Source organism: Eschrichtius robustus, chromosome 1 (genome assembly GCF_028021215.1).
Source record: "Eschrichtius robustus isolate mEscRob2 chromosome 1, mEscRob2.pri, whole genome shotgun sequence".
NCBI lineage: Eukaryota > Metazoa > Chordata > Mammalia > Artiodactyla > Eschrichtiidae > Eschrichtius > Eschrichtius robustus.
This window is the reverse complement of record NC_090824.1, coordinates 183,185,953-183,200,682: the sequence shown is the minus strand read 5'-3', so window position 1 is coordinate 183,200,682 and position 14,730 is coordinate 183,185,953. Positions and strand designations below refer to the sequence as shown.

The window sequence follows — 14,730 nt, the reverse complement described above, 5'->3', positions numbered from 1 at the left end:
ACCCACATCTATTTCTCCTCCTCTTCTCTGTGTGGCTCAAACTGTCAGTTTTAATCAACAAATCCTCTGTGATTTAGGCTCCCACAGCATTCAGTACTGTCTCTCTTCTCACTGTCAGTTGAGATAAATAACCTGTGAGTTTTGGCATTTGCAGCGGGACTCCTGGTCAGCGAGAAAATTAACAAATCTGTCCATCTTCGCTTTTCTACTTTCCCACACCTTGTAGGCGTATAAGAACCAAAGACGTGTTAGCTCCTTGGCTTGCTATACACCTCTCGTTACTAATCTTGAGGTGACAGAGTTTGGATTTAGTGGCAGGATAAGGGTTGCTATGACAACCAGCTGATGCTCAGCCCTCCATGGGAGGGCATTTTGGACAGGTCTTTGCAAAGCCTGCCCTTTGGGTGGCGACCACGACCATAATGGTGCACAAGGCCCACCCAGGGATCTAGTGCCCTTTGTGCCTTCAAAGCACCATACAAATATTAACGAGTGTCCCTCTGGAAGAAGGAGCAAAGCCTTATTGTGTAATCTGGGAAGTAAGAACCAGGCTAGCTTGGAAGTCAGCTTGAATTTGGACTTCTCTCTGGGATCGAGGTACACATGGTTAGGACTCAAGCAGAACATTCGCCTCGTTGAAATGGTCCATAGTGCAAAGGGCAACGACGGAAATATTACATCGCTCTCTGTATAATTATTCTTTTATTTATTCTAGTGTATCGGTTCCTTCCATTCCAAATTTCCCGGCTACTCTGGGCAGCCTGGGCCTTCCAGTGGACTCATTAATTAGGTCCTTCTCCCTTTCCTGTCCCCTCTCTCCTCAGGTGTTCAAATAAACAATCAATCACCCACTTCCGTGTTTGCACAGACAGAGATGAGGAAACTTTCAACTTTCTCTAAATATGGAAAAAAAAATTACTTCTGCTAGTAGACTTTAAAAAAAACCCAGCTAGGAGAGTTTTCACAGGAATACTACAGACACACAGAGAACAGGAAGAAATATGCCTTTTATTAGAAGTCTCATATGTACAGGGAAAGCTGTTTCTCACAGCACAGGGGAGGCGGTGAGGAAGAGCAACTGTCGTCGGAGGTCACCATGCTTACACTGGTCACATCATTTCAACATCGCTATGCTCCGTGAACAAACAGAACCATTACACAGAAATGCAAAAGAGACGCAGGTACGGGGATGAACCCCTCACATATTTTCTAAAAAGAAGTGGACACAAAAATACAATGTGCCAGTAAAAATAAAAAATAGGTATATCAGTACATGTTTTTTTTTTTTTTTTTTCTTTTCTGTTAACACACAGTATGCTGAGCTTTCATCTCAAGCTTTTTTCACATCGGGATTCGCAGGCACTTTAGCAATCCAGCCACGGTTTACAACAGGATGTTCAGACCAACAAACGAGAAGATGGGAACACGGAAGTAACCCAGGTCCTCATGACTCGCACGTACATTAACATATTGACACCAGGGCAATCTTTTGTTATCCCCGTTTGGGGACACCAGAATGTTCTGTGGGACGCGGAACAGCTTTCTTCTTATTTACCATTTCTATTTCATGGCAGAATTATCTAGAAACCTGGATGACATCACCAGGTAGAGAGACAACAGGTGGATGAATAGACAACCATCCATCGCAACCGACTTTCAAAACCGGAGAAAGCAGATGAGGTTCTGGAATCCCAAAATGAGTGTCTGACTGATCCTTGTTCCATGCTATGCCCTTCCTGCCAACTCATCAAACAAAAACTAATTTAAAAAGAATGGCTGGGATGTACTGGGCCAGACGCTCATCCTGGGAGAATTCTTTCTTTCCTTAGCTACCACCCACCGTGTCATGACACACACTGGGCCGGCGGGTGGGCGGCCCCCTGCCCCACCAGGGCTGACGCCTGTCTCCCCCGTTCCCCACGCAGAGCCATGGTGACTCAACACACGTGCGAGGATCAGGAGTGAGCAAGGGTATTTATACACGCGACACAATAATCACTTTATTGGTAACACTGAGTTATAAGGCAGTTACAAAAGGACCCCCCCTGATAAACAGACAGTGTTGGAATATGGCTTAGCTTCTTTTAGATGAAGGAACTTTCTTGTTGCAAGGAGCTGAGAAAGAAAAGGGAAACCATACTGGTTACAAAGGATTAAAAATGACTGTGCCGGGAAGTACCACGGAGTCCCAATTACTGGTGTATGTATGTCACCCACTTTCATCCACCAGAGATGGAGATGTCACCTCACCTAAGAAACTTAAAGGGAAACAAGAGGGATCAACGTCACCCTTGACTTCAGGGTAATCTGTTGCCACAAGCTGTACGGGGCGGTAACACGAAGCCACGACGTCTCCCGGGCTGGGCCAGATTCCCAGTACCTGAGAGATGCAGAGCGTATGATGCCTCGAACAGGTGATTGTCAGATGGCGGGAAATCCTTCCATGAAACAGACACTTGGGACACAGTGGCAAAGACATTTAAGGCCTTACATCGAATTGCCCACACTGCTTAAAGGCACTAATACCAGCAACAGAAATATTCCATACTACCACCGAGGTTTCAAAAAAACTCCCAAAATACAAGTCTTCACAGGAAAATGTCCTTTATTGCATGACACGAAGCGTCTGCCCTCCTCCTGCTCAGGAGTAGAAGGGCCTCCCTTTCTCAGGAGTCTGGAGCCTGCTCAGCCTGGCGACCTGAGAAGGGGAGGGGGGCACGTCCTGCCGGAAGGGCCCCTTGGCGGGGACGTGACTGGGGTCCTGGACTTTTTTATATGAGTCATAGTTGCTGAGCCCCTCGGGGGGAGGGGGCTGCTTCTTCACCTGCTGCTCTTTCCGCCTCTGCTCCTGGCGGAGGAGCTCCTGGGTCTCCAGCATGACCCTGGCGTTGAAGCCGTGCCCGCCCAGGTAGCCGTTCCGGGAGCCTTGGTAGCTGGAATACCTGGGGTTCTCCTTGGCACTCTGGAAGCCTTCCCCGGCGGAGTAGTTCTGCTCCCAAGAATCCTGGGAGACGGAGCTGGCATTTTTCCTGCTCTGCCTAGAAAGCAAAGCCCAAAGGTGAGTGTGAGGGTTGGGAAAAGGGGAGGGAGAGAGATGGAAGGAAGGAAGGAGTGAGGGGGCAGGGCTGAGCCGAAATAGCATTTCTATATCCCAACAAACATTACAGTAAGTCCCATACATACGAACCTTCAAGTTGTGAACTTTCAAACATGCGAATGCACCAATCACGGAAAGTTACTTCACGTGTCTGGCGTACATTGTCACGTGCGTGCCTCCTCTACAAATGGTTGTGCTTTTGTGTACTTTACTGTACAGTACCGTGTAGAGTACAGTAGTACAGTGTCTTCATTTCAAGCCCAGGATGTCCGGAAGCAAGCGTAAAAGCAGTAGTGATGTAGCTGGTACTGCTGTACTTTTCCAAGTACCGTACTGTAAGATTAAACATGTTTTCTTTATTTTGGGGGTTGGTTTGTATTTTTATGTATTATTTGTGTGGAAAGTATTATAAAACGATTACAGTACAGTACTGTATAGCTGACTGTGTGAGTTGGGTACCTAGGCTAACTTTGTTGGACTTAACGAACGTGCTCTCGGAACGGAACTCGGTCGAATGCAGGGGACTTACTGTATTTGGTTCCAGTCACATGCCAGACACCGTGATAGGGGCGGGAGGACGAAAACATGACTGTCCCTGGCAAGTTCAAGTCTGAGACAAGTCTGCACAAACAATGGCTACACAGGAGAGACAGCTAACAGATTCTGCAGCTACTCAGAAACAGGGTCCCCCATCTGTGTCTGGGTGGTGCTATCTGTTCTGCTCAGGGTGACAATATCTCCTGCAGTTTAGACTCATTGGCAGAACGCTGTTAGGGGTATTAGCGATTTGGCAGCTTCTACACTAGCAATAATTTCTCGCTTTAGAACATTACAATTCAATTCTAAACAAGCCAAACAAATATTTTACACAGCTACCACCATCATGCCAGAGACGCCAGCTAATATGAAGTACGTGTGATGGATTCTGATTTGAGTTCAGTTATGAAAGATTTAAGTCTAGACTGCTTTATGATTAAAAATGCAACAGGCAGTCCCTTAAAGCCCCGGCTCTTGAGTTGTATATGTCAGCAACTGACACCCTTCGGAATACGTGTTCATCAAGATTGCAGAACCTGGACGTGTGCAGAGGAAGCACTATTTTCCTGCCCACGCCATCCTTACCCAAGCCCAGGGTAACCTACTCAACCCATTTCCTGTCACCCCAGGATGGGGAAATAAATCAGAGTCCTATAGAAATTTCAGCTTCTTATCCCTTCTGCAATAAAGTTGCACATCATTTTCAGGAAACATTATTGTTTTGAAACATCTTTAATTTACTATCAAGTCTCTAGATGTTTTTATGAATTTAGAATAAGATTGGCTATGATAAAGTAAAACAATTTTGTGCCAGGAAGGAAGACATGCCCTAATTTTTTTGCCTTAAAAATGGAAGAGAGGAGCGAGAATTGAGCCATAAAACAAAATATATTGCTCCGTTTATCAATAAGAAAATCATTCGGTGCCAGTACGTATTGTTCAGCCTTTCACATCAACACACACAACATGACAGAGTGTTCAGAAAGACTGGTAGAGGAAAAATAAGGTCTATGCAGCGCTCGGTCTCCCACAGGAATGAAGCCATTTGCATTCCTGAACATTCAGAAGTGCCGTCGACATGGTTTGGGATAAAATCTGCCCATTTTCCACATGACCTAAAATGTAGTCAAGGGTATTTTCAATAAGAAAGATGAACTACTGTCCAGAATCCTCCCTGGATATGACTCTGATTAACTGAACAGCCTACAGTATATCCATCCTTTTAATGGGAATTGGGCGATGTGTACAGTCAGCCCAGGCAAGAATCCTTATATTTGATGGAATAGTTTACTTGCCTAAAGCACTGATTACCTTCACTTAAAGAGTCATAAATTAATCTGCTCAGAGCAGTGAATGATGGAAAGTGCCAGCATGAAACCAAGGGATTTGACGTTAATCATGAAACTTTAATTAAAACAACAAACTTGTTACTGATGTTATAGCGACAACGTGGGATTCCTTCACGGGTTAGTTATCAGTTTAAGGATAACCGGAAATAGGCTTCTTCATCCTTGGTCCACGGGGATCCACTAGCCCTGTCCATCCCCGTCTCCAACTCCACGATGCCGGAGGCTTTGCTCCACGTACCGGAAGTTGCATTTTGAATCAGTCCCAGGAAAACAGAGTCTTTTTGTATTCAAACACATTGAGAATTCACTAACGGTTTGTTCAGGATGGAAATTATGACGATGTGGGAGAAAGAATTTCTTGAAGCTAAACTTTTCTTCAAATGAAGCAGTTTAGAGAGAAGGAAGAAAACCTCCCTGAGGTTCGAAGTAAGACACTTGAGGAAAGTACATACACACAGATATGTACACATGGACGCGTGGACACACGTACACACACACACGCTTCCTCAGAAAGGAAGCTAGCGTAGCAACAAGCTCTTGATTAAAGAGGACAAGAAATGAGCAGGTCGTAGAGAAACACGAGAAAGCAGCAGACAGGGTTTCCGCCACTGGAAGATGAGGCGCGCAGGCGCGGAGCATGGCGCGAGAGAGGCTGGGCGTCCCGCGGCACAGGTCCAGCCCCGAGTCTGCGCGTGTGGCTATGTGAGCCTGGGGGGGTTACCCTCCCTGGGCCCAAGGTGGATCATCTGTGAAACAGGCATAACCTCTAATCTCATAGGGTTCTGGGGAGAAATAAATGAAATCACAGACGTAAAGTGCTCACAAAAGTGCGGCATATAGTACACGGTTCACTACTGGGTGACTTTCAAGTGACTTTGCCTCCAATAATTAGGCTCTGGGTTTGGGAGGGCATCTTTCTGACCAAGGGAAAAACATAAACAAAAAGATCAGCTTTCTGTCCTCTGTCTGAAGGGTTGGTAGAGATCAGGGAGCAGAGAAAGGCACCAAGGACTAACTGGAGAACCCTCACTCGGGGAAGCAACTCACAAACACGTCCCAGAGTCAGAATCAGAAGCAAGATTTCCACTGTCCCAGCATTGCTCAAAGGCCACGAATAACCACAGGAGCAACAAAGCATCATTCCTTCCAATGAATGTCTTTACAGTCAGCACGCAGGTTTGTTGGGTCCTGGAATGCACTCACTAGACTCATGCCTCAGTCGACCCAAAGCACAAACCCTGGTGTGGCAATAACTGCCGCTCAGTGATGATGCCTGAAGACCACTGTCATGTACAGGACACCCAGCAAAGCCCCAGCGCCTGAGGAAAGCCGTCAGTCACTGCGCTGAGGAGGACACACAGGGATGAAGAAAGACAGACCACAGCTGACAAGGTGAGAGGCAATCGAGACACGTAATAAACGGACCTGTGGGGGAGACTGAGTCAGGGCGTGGAGACACAGCCGGGAAGCAAGGTGGATGAGCAAGAAGCCACCCATGGCAGGAGGAAAGATGCAGAGGAAAGGTAAAGAAAAGCATTCAACAAAGAATCTTGAATATGCTTTTCTATCAGTGACTATGGCCCAACATACTTTGCTACTACTCAGATTTAGAGCTGCCTTTTGGATACTAAGGAACTAAGCTAGGCATTTTTGAAAGGATTTAAAAAAAGAAAGTAAAACAGAAAAAAGAAAACTAATTTAGGAATAAAAAAGAAATCCTCCTCTGATTGAGAATTCAGTCTGTGGCCACTCGTGTCCCCTTCCCCCCGATCTCATGTTACCACCTGGCTAGTGTTTCTTCCTGACATTTCACAATGCAACCTGAAGTCTGCCTATAGGTTTCCTTAATCACAGTGAGAATTTACAAACCCCTCTGGTGCGTATACATCCCTCTAATTCAAACCACCTCACCTAGCGCGCCTGATACAGAGTCTCGACCATTTGTTTTCTTTTATGCTCCACTTTGCAACTGGACTCTTTGTGTGCGCGTGAAATCGTTTTGGTCTCAAATGCCACAGCAACTTGCTTAGACCAAAGTCCGCTAATTGTCCACATCCGAAGAGCTGAGGTCAAGTGTCTTTGAAGAATATCACATGTCAGAAACGGGGATTTCGCCTCCAGCTCGTGCGGGTCACAGCCCCCCTCCGATCTCCGGCCTCTGGCTGAGCGAGGTTCCCTGCAAGGAACCAAGCTGTGTGCAAGGCCCCGCATTCCTAATTCCCTCACTCAGAGATGCACGTTGAGGAATTACAGTTGACCCTTGAAGTGCATGGGTTTCAACTGCACGGATCCACTTATACATGGATATTTTCCAAGAGTAAATACCTCAGGACGACATGGTCTGTGGTTGGTTGAATCCATGGATACAGAGGAGTCGTGGATGGAACTGTGGATGGAACCATGGATACGGAGGGCTGACAATAAGTTATATGCAAATTAACCCCCCCCCCACCTGTACTCGCTAAAAGAAGTGAATGTGACGTACAGGCCGACCAGCCCCACTCACCTAAACTCACACAGCTCTTTAATTTTAAGATTTCTACTTTTCTCCTATCCGCACAGAATAAAATGGCTAATAGTAAGGGAGTTATAAACGACCAGAGGGAAAGTTCTGGTTCTTTAGGGAAACACTAACTGACAGCAATAGTCCCAGCAGCAGCAAGCCTCTGGTCCATGGAATTACAGGTGCTTCTACCTGTGCTTCAGGGGGAGAGGAGGGAGAGAAGCACAGAGGAGGGGAGAGCCGGAGAGGGTTAGGAGTGGAGATGGAGAGGGGGCGCCAGGATGAAAGGATCCGTTTGGAGAACTGAGCGACTTTGGAAGGTGAGCAGGAGAAATCCGGTGCACCTGCCTCTCTCTGGTCCTCTTCCCAAGGATGGGGCCCCAGAGTCTCTCCTCCCACCAGGCCCTCCCACCCCTATCCCTCCTCCTCCCCTTCCCTAGTCCTGGCCATTTCCCATCTCACTTTCTTCTTACACACGCTTTATGAGAGCTCTCCTCCATTTCTTACAAATACTCTCAAACACAACTAAAATATAAGAAGCCAAACATGTTGCCAATAAGATAAGATCACAGCCCCTGCGCGGACAACACCATCCGCGTGGGCCGTGATTCACAATGGCCACTGCGTGGCTGGGACAGCAGGGCCACACCACGCGTGCCGGGTCACCCCCATCATCACGCTCGTCTTTCTGATGGAAGGCAAGCCGACAGGCTGCAAGAGGGGAACTTACACAGGAGAAGCTTTTCGTGTACCTTGAAGTGTTGCCCATTTGACGCTCTGGGGTGATTCAGGCGGTGGCCTTCCCCCAAGTTCTAAGGGCAGCAGAGAACAGAGACCTTTATATCCATATCTGCTCACGTTCCAAATGTGAGCACCAAAGCCCTCGGTAGCAATGAGCATTACAAAATAGTGGTTTAGGGTCAGGGTTGGGCAGGGTGGGGTTGGAATTCTGGTGGAATTACATACTAGTGTGTGACCTTGAGGAGAGTCCCTTAATTTCTCTGAGTTGTTTCCTTGCAAGACGTGCTCTCCAAGGTCTTGTCTAGACCTGAACTTCAATGACTCTTGCCTAGAGTGGGCTAAATAACTGTTAGTTACGCTCCTATGTAAAAGAAAGGATACTTCCGTACTCAAAGGAGACACAGCTTTACGGATTGAGAGAGAACAGCTGAGTGATCAAGTTCCCACACTAGGCAGTGCCCCTCCTGGTACAGAGCTGCACTCACACCCACGTGGGCGTGGCTGACCCGGGTCAGTGCAGTGAAGTCCCCCAGGGTTGTTATGGTGATTATTTAACATTAAAAGGACTCACCTTTATTAGAATCAGGATCACTTTTATATCAGTCGGTCAAATTTGCCCCACCCCAGCACTGTTTTCCCCCAAATGCAAAATGGTCTACTTGATATAAACATGGTAAGTAGACCGTTTTCCACCCAAAATGTTTTTGTCACCTGGTTTTGAAATCGTGTTCCGTACAAACGCCTGTAAGAATTGTGATGATAGGAGTGACTTCTTTGGGGAAGTTTGGAAAGCTGAATGTTTTTAAACACTTTCATCATCTACAATACTTAGATGGAAAATGGCTATCATTTCAATGTCTTAGGGCGCCGTTACCTGAGGGCTCTCCAGGCCTTTGGCAGAGAAGCCCTGGGGCAGAGGGGCCTCCACGTGGGGAGCCCGGCAGGGAAACCCTTCTGGCTCGGCCGTCAGCTAGGCAGGTGGACATCCCGGGACTCTCCGAGGTTCAACACTGAGCAGAAGCAAGGATGGCAGGACGGCAAGAGAGGCAGGTTTGGGACCACTGATCCCCCCTAAATACGGTGCCTGGAGCATTTAGCACCTATCCTTTTGGAGAACTCTAGATTTACAAGATACCATTTATCCTAGTTACCCCTGAGCTGAGCAAAGTAAAAGCTCTCTTTCCATTTCTCAGTTGAGGAATCTGTCTCCAGCCCCATGGGAGGTCGCAGAACCAACACAGTAAGTCCCCTACACACGAACCTTCAAGTTGCGAACTTTCAAAGATGTGAACCTGCATCTGGTTCCAGCGAGGAACCAGACCCTGTGCCATCAACGACAGGCGTGACGGAAATTGCAGCTCGCCCTCCGTCTCCTATTGCTGACGATCCTTCAGCTCTACCACCTCCCACCTCCTCTCCCTCCTCCAGTCCGTAACTCTTCTTGCCTGTTCACTCGATGCCAGCCCCTGCACGCCAGCTGTTGTACTGTACTACTGTACTTTTCAAGGTACTGTACTGTAAGATTAAAGATGTTTATTTTTTGTCTTTGTTTTTTAGGTATTATTTGTGTGAAATGTATTCGAAACCTATTACCGTGCAGTACTATGTAGCTGATTGTGTTAGTTGGGTACCTAGGCTAACTTTGTTGGACTTATGAACAAACTGGACTTACAAACGTGCTCTCAGAACGGAACTCGTTCATGTGTAGGGGACTTGCTGTACCAGAACCCAGGTCTGGCCCCTAAGCCCAGTCCTCGAGGATCAAGCCACCTCAGGTCCAGTGAGGGAGCTGCCCGGTGAAGGTGTGGGCATCTCCTGAAACACCTCCCTCCTGGTCTCCCTGCCACGTGGTAAGGTGGCCTCTAAGGAAGCGATGATTCCCACCATCTACATGCGGTTCTTCGTTATTGGAGAAGAAGACAGTGCACTGGGGAAGGAGGGATTTCCCAAGGGACAAGGATGGGGAGGATGGCGACACTCGGGGGTGCGGGTGGGGTGCTCGTACCGGGGCAGGGAGCTGTACTGGCGCTGGGCCTGCTGGAAGCTCTCGCGCTCCTCCTGCCGTTGCCGCTGCATCTGCACCTCCACCGACACCGAGTGCCGGCCGCTCTGCACCGACGGTCTGGAGTTGGGCTGCGGGGGGAAAACGCAACACGAGTCACGAGAAAGGAATTACGAATATCACAGGACCGGGTGACTATTTCCACTCTCATAGACTGACTTAGAAACAATTTGCAACTTCCGTGAATTTCTTAAAAATCAAGTGCAATTTTCTCAAGAGGCATCTCATTGATCTCGTGAGCCCCAAATACCCCATCATCCTAAACTTTAATTACGGCTTTAGAATGGTTTAAAATTGAGACGTCCACCTTTCTAGTCTGCCTAAGTGAGGTTTGGTGAATACTGACATTAGACACTAGTCTACATCCCTTGTATATACAGCAAATACAGGGGAGTAAGGCTGCTCAGAAATCTAGAAGTCAATGCCAAAATATATACAAATTTGCTACAGTAATTCACAACAGTGGGAAAGTCCAAGGGTACACACTTGAAAGTTGGCCATGCTGGTGAATCTATTCGGTAGTTATGTATTTTACTCTAGCAGTAGGATACAATGTAGCTGATGCCCCCTTTATTAAAGGAGGACAGCTAAATTTTGAACCAAGATTAGTTGAAACTAGGCATTGTTCACCACGTACAGGTCCTCCAATCCACGGATGGCAGCCACATGTGAACAGAAACACTTATCAAAAGAATGAATCTGCAAGCTAACAGCTACTGGAATTGGTTATGAAATAATACATTTTGCCTTAGCTATGAGGATATGGCATTTTTACCTAGGTTAATTATACGCCACAGAGAAATTTTCCATCCTCTGGCTAAATACTTTGGTCAGCAGGTCATCTGCTCATTGCTGCCGCTGACCAAAACCAGATATTTGGTGATATATGATGCTGGGCCCCTGTGGCTGCTTTAGCTTCTCACCATCAGCGTTTAGCTCACCTTCGAGATCTGGCCTTTTGAAAGTAGCTCCACTCAAAACAGACAACGGTGCCTCTAACTTTACAAAACAGCTGACAATGGTTCATCATAGCGTCAATGGCAGTCACTCTTAAGTAATCCTTTTAAGTGCTCGCCGACCTCTGCCCCCTTTGCGTTACGCAACATTGTGCAATAGGCTTATTCTGAATGAAGACTGTTATAAACAAGTTATTGATTTTCTTTTAGAGTTGAAAGCCAATGAGAGACTTGGGCTCGATAATCATTTTCTGAAATCATATGAGTCTCAGCATTCATTTGGAGCATGGTAAGATAACACGTGGGTTTGTTCCTTAAAGAGTGGCTCCTCTGGTTGGCTTTCGTGCGAAGAGAAAGAAAGCAATCTCTATTGTCCCCTTTCTGCCTAGCTAGCATACCCCATTTGTTGGTAAGCAATGATGAGGCAAAACGCAGGACAAAATTTCAAAGCACATGCACATCATCAGCGAGCATATTAAAAATATCCCGATACAAAAATAATGGGTGAAGAGATTAGGCTTTACAATACCCCAGTCTCTACTAGTGGATGTTTATAACCACACGCCTTGGAACAAACGTGTGTTCGGAGACCCACTCCACAACACCGTTCAAGTAACATCAGTGGTGCCTTCAGCAAAGAAAACACATTGCTGAGTGAGCTCTGCTTACACAAACAAAGCATGAAGCAATTGTTCATCAACAACATTAAGGAGACAGACAGTTTCTTCCATGACCCTTGGTGAGGCTGGCCCCGAACAGCACTGAGCTGATCTGTTATCGGTGGGGAGCCCGGGGAAGGGCCACTGGACGGGGAAAGGGAAGCAAGGAAATACGCCTTCAAAAAGAACCCCATTTTCCTTTCCTTTACACTCAGTCTAAGCTACACACATGTGTCAAACAGTCTTGAAAGACCTGGCATTCTGCTGCAGGATTTAGTAACCAGCTTTTCAAGCTCACGCCGTTCTGTGACATGCTGCTTGTGGAGCTGTGAAAAGAAAATGCAAGGTCTTGTAGAGAGTTGTTTCTCCCAGAGGCCTGAAAATTTGATTCTGACGGAGGAAAAAAAAAAAAAAAAGTTGAAGGGCTTTTGCTTCCGCTACTGTGCGTTTTCTGATACTGTTTATCAGTGGCACATCTGGTTGGATCTGGATGAACCCCAGCGATGAAATTATCATGGGATCTGAAGACTTAGAATGAGGGAATGAGTTTGGAATCAGCAAACTGAGATATTTCATTGTTTGCTCACTCTGATGAAATACAAACCTCAGCCTAACTATTAATATTTTGCTCTCTTTCTCTTTTCAGAGCATGCAAAAGAGTAGGTTATTAGAAAGAATCACCGGGACTTCCCTGGTGGCACAGTGGTTAAGAATCTGCCTGCCAATGCAGGGGACACGGGTTCGATCCCTGGTCGGGGAAGAGCCCACATGTCGTGGAGCAACAAAGCCCGTGCGCCACAACTACTGAGCCTGTGCTCTAGAGCCCGCGCACCTCAACGAAGAGTAGCCCCCGCTCGCTGCAACTAGAGAACGCCAGAAAGCCCGTGTGCAGCAACGAAGACCCCACGCGGCCAAAAAAAAAAAAGGAAAGAAAGAATCACCCTTATTTTTAGGATGAAAGTTGACTGGGCCACAGATTTCAAGGAAGATTGTGTGCATGACGGGTCCAGAGCAACAACGAGAGAAGGTCGTCCTGGCAAGTCTTCTACTTGGCCTGAATCAAAAATAACCTGATTCATGATTTCAATGAAGATCTCATAAAAACGTAAATTGTGGGAACACTCTTACCACCAACAGCCCCGACTTTAAGATACTGTGGTTTTGTGGTTTTCGTCCCTACGGCAGAAATAGAATAATGTATCTAAAATCACAAAATCACAAAAATAAAGATAGAAATGAAGAAAGAGATCAGGTTTAACCCCAGAGAGAAGGGCATGTTTTCAGATAAAACAGCATCAGCAACTACAACAACAAAGCAACATCTATACAGGGAAACACGCAGGGAACACATAATTGTAATGATTCCAGAGATTCACCAGACAGCAAGGCAACAGCTCAGCTCTAAGAGTGCAAATTATAAATAACCCTGGCCTTGTGTGTGATGAAACTGGTGACAAGCAGCGACCTTTTAAGTAAAAAAATAGCCCAGGTTGCCAAGGCCATAATAACGACAGAGGTTGTAAGACAGAAGTATATACATGATTATCTCTTACACAATACGCTGGAGAACCACGATACGTGACTGTCTTCATGGCTTACGTTTAAAACCACAAGTGAAAATGATGCAGGTTGCTTTTGTAAATGAGCTGCAAAGTACTGGTCTTTATTGTGATTATGAAGAGATACGATTTATATTACATAAAAAATTATATACAGCTTCAAAAGCTGCACAATTTTGGTATCACTAACGTAGAACAAAATATTGAAAATATCTTCTGTACAGTGTTTCGCTAAATTAAGTCCTTCCGCATTTCTCTCCATTAAGTAAAAATCATCCTTATTTTTCCAAAATAAAAATAGACAATACAAAAAATAAAAATACAAAACCCAAACTGTTAATAGACTAAAGAAAGAACAAAAATAAATGTATACTGTACAAAGTTTCAGTACTAATTTGAACTAGGTGGTATTATAAGACTTTTAGAGCTTCATATAAAAGTGTGTGTGTGTTGGGGCTTCCCTGGTGGCGCAGTGGTTGAGAATCTGCCTGCCAGTGCAGGGGACACGGGTTCGAGCCCTGGTCTGGGAGGATCCCACATGCCGCGGAGCGACTGGGCCCGTGAGCCACAATTACCGAGCCTGCGCGTCTGGAGCCTGTGCTCCGCAACAAGAGAGGCCGCGATAGTGAGAGGCCCGCGCACCGCGATGAAGAGTGGTCCCCACTTGCCGCAACTATAGAAAGCCCTCGCACAGAAACGAAGACCCAACACAGCCATAAATAAATTAATTAATTAATTAATTTTAAAAAAAAGTGTGTGTGTCTCTTATGAAATAAAATTCATTAGTTTTATTAATATTTAATACTGTTTAAATAATCTAATTTTTCTTCATATAGATAAGAAAAAGAGTATGTATGCATATGTGTGTGTGCACTTGTATATATTCACACATACACATATATGTAATAGTCTTATGAATGAGAATTTAGGGTGGGTTTTCTACTTAAATTATGAATAATAAAAAATTTCAAATTTTCACATATGTCTAGGGCATGTAGAGAAAACAAAAATAAAATACAAGAAGTTTCTGTGCTTTGGATGAAAACCTATGATGAAGAGGATGATAATGATAACACAAAGAACAATGATATCCCCTGAGATTTAAAGTCCTTATTTTAGCAATTCAAATGCACTGCAATCCTAGTATGAATTCCCCATTCTGATAACAAATAGTCACTTACTCATGTTAAGAGTGTAAGTTGTTTACTCTGTTTAAAAGTGGCCATTGCTAATATTGGTAATGATTTTCTATAGAGGACTTACTGCC

At 45.7% G+C, this 14,730-nt stretch overlaps 1 protein-coding gene across 17 annotated transcripts in view; it reads right to left on the bottom strand.

Annotated features, from left to right (window-relative positions):
- Positions 1-989: 989 nt before the first annotated feature.
- The window catches only part of PARD3 (par-3 family cell polarity regulator), a 625,594-nt gene continuing 611,853 nt past the window's right edge, over positions 990-14,730 (bottom strand). For all 17 annotated transcript variants that reach the window (XM_068560845.1, XM_068560771.1, XM_068560818.1 and 14 more), the window contains 2 exons: positions 10,233-10,360; positions 990-3,038 (listed from right to left, as the gene is read on the bottom strand). In XM_068560845.1, the coding sequence (XP_068416946.1) occupies positions 2,642-3,038; positions 10,233-10,360 (525 nt within the window). In that variant the 3' untranslated portion in view covers positions 990-2,641. The remainder of the gene's footprint in view (positions 3,039-10,232; positions 10,361-14,730) is intronic.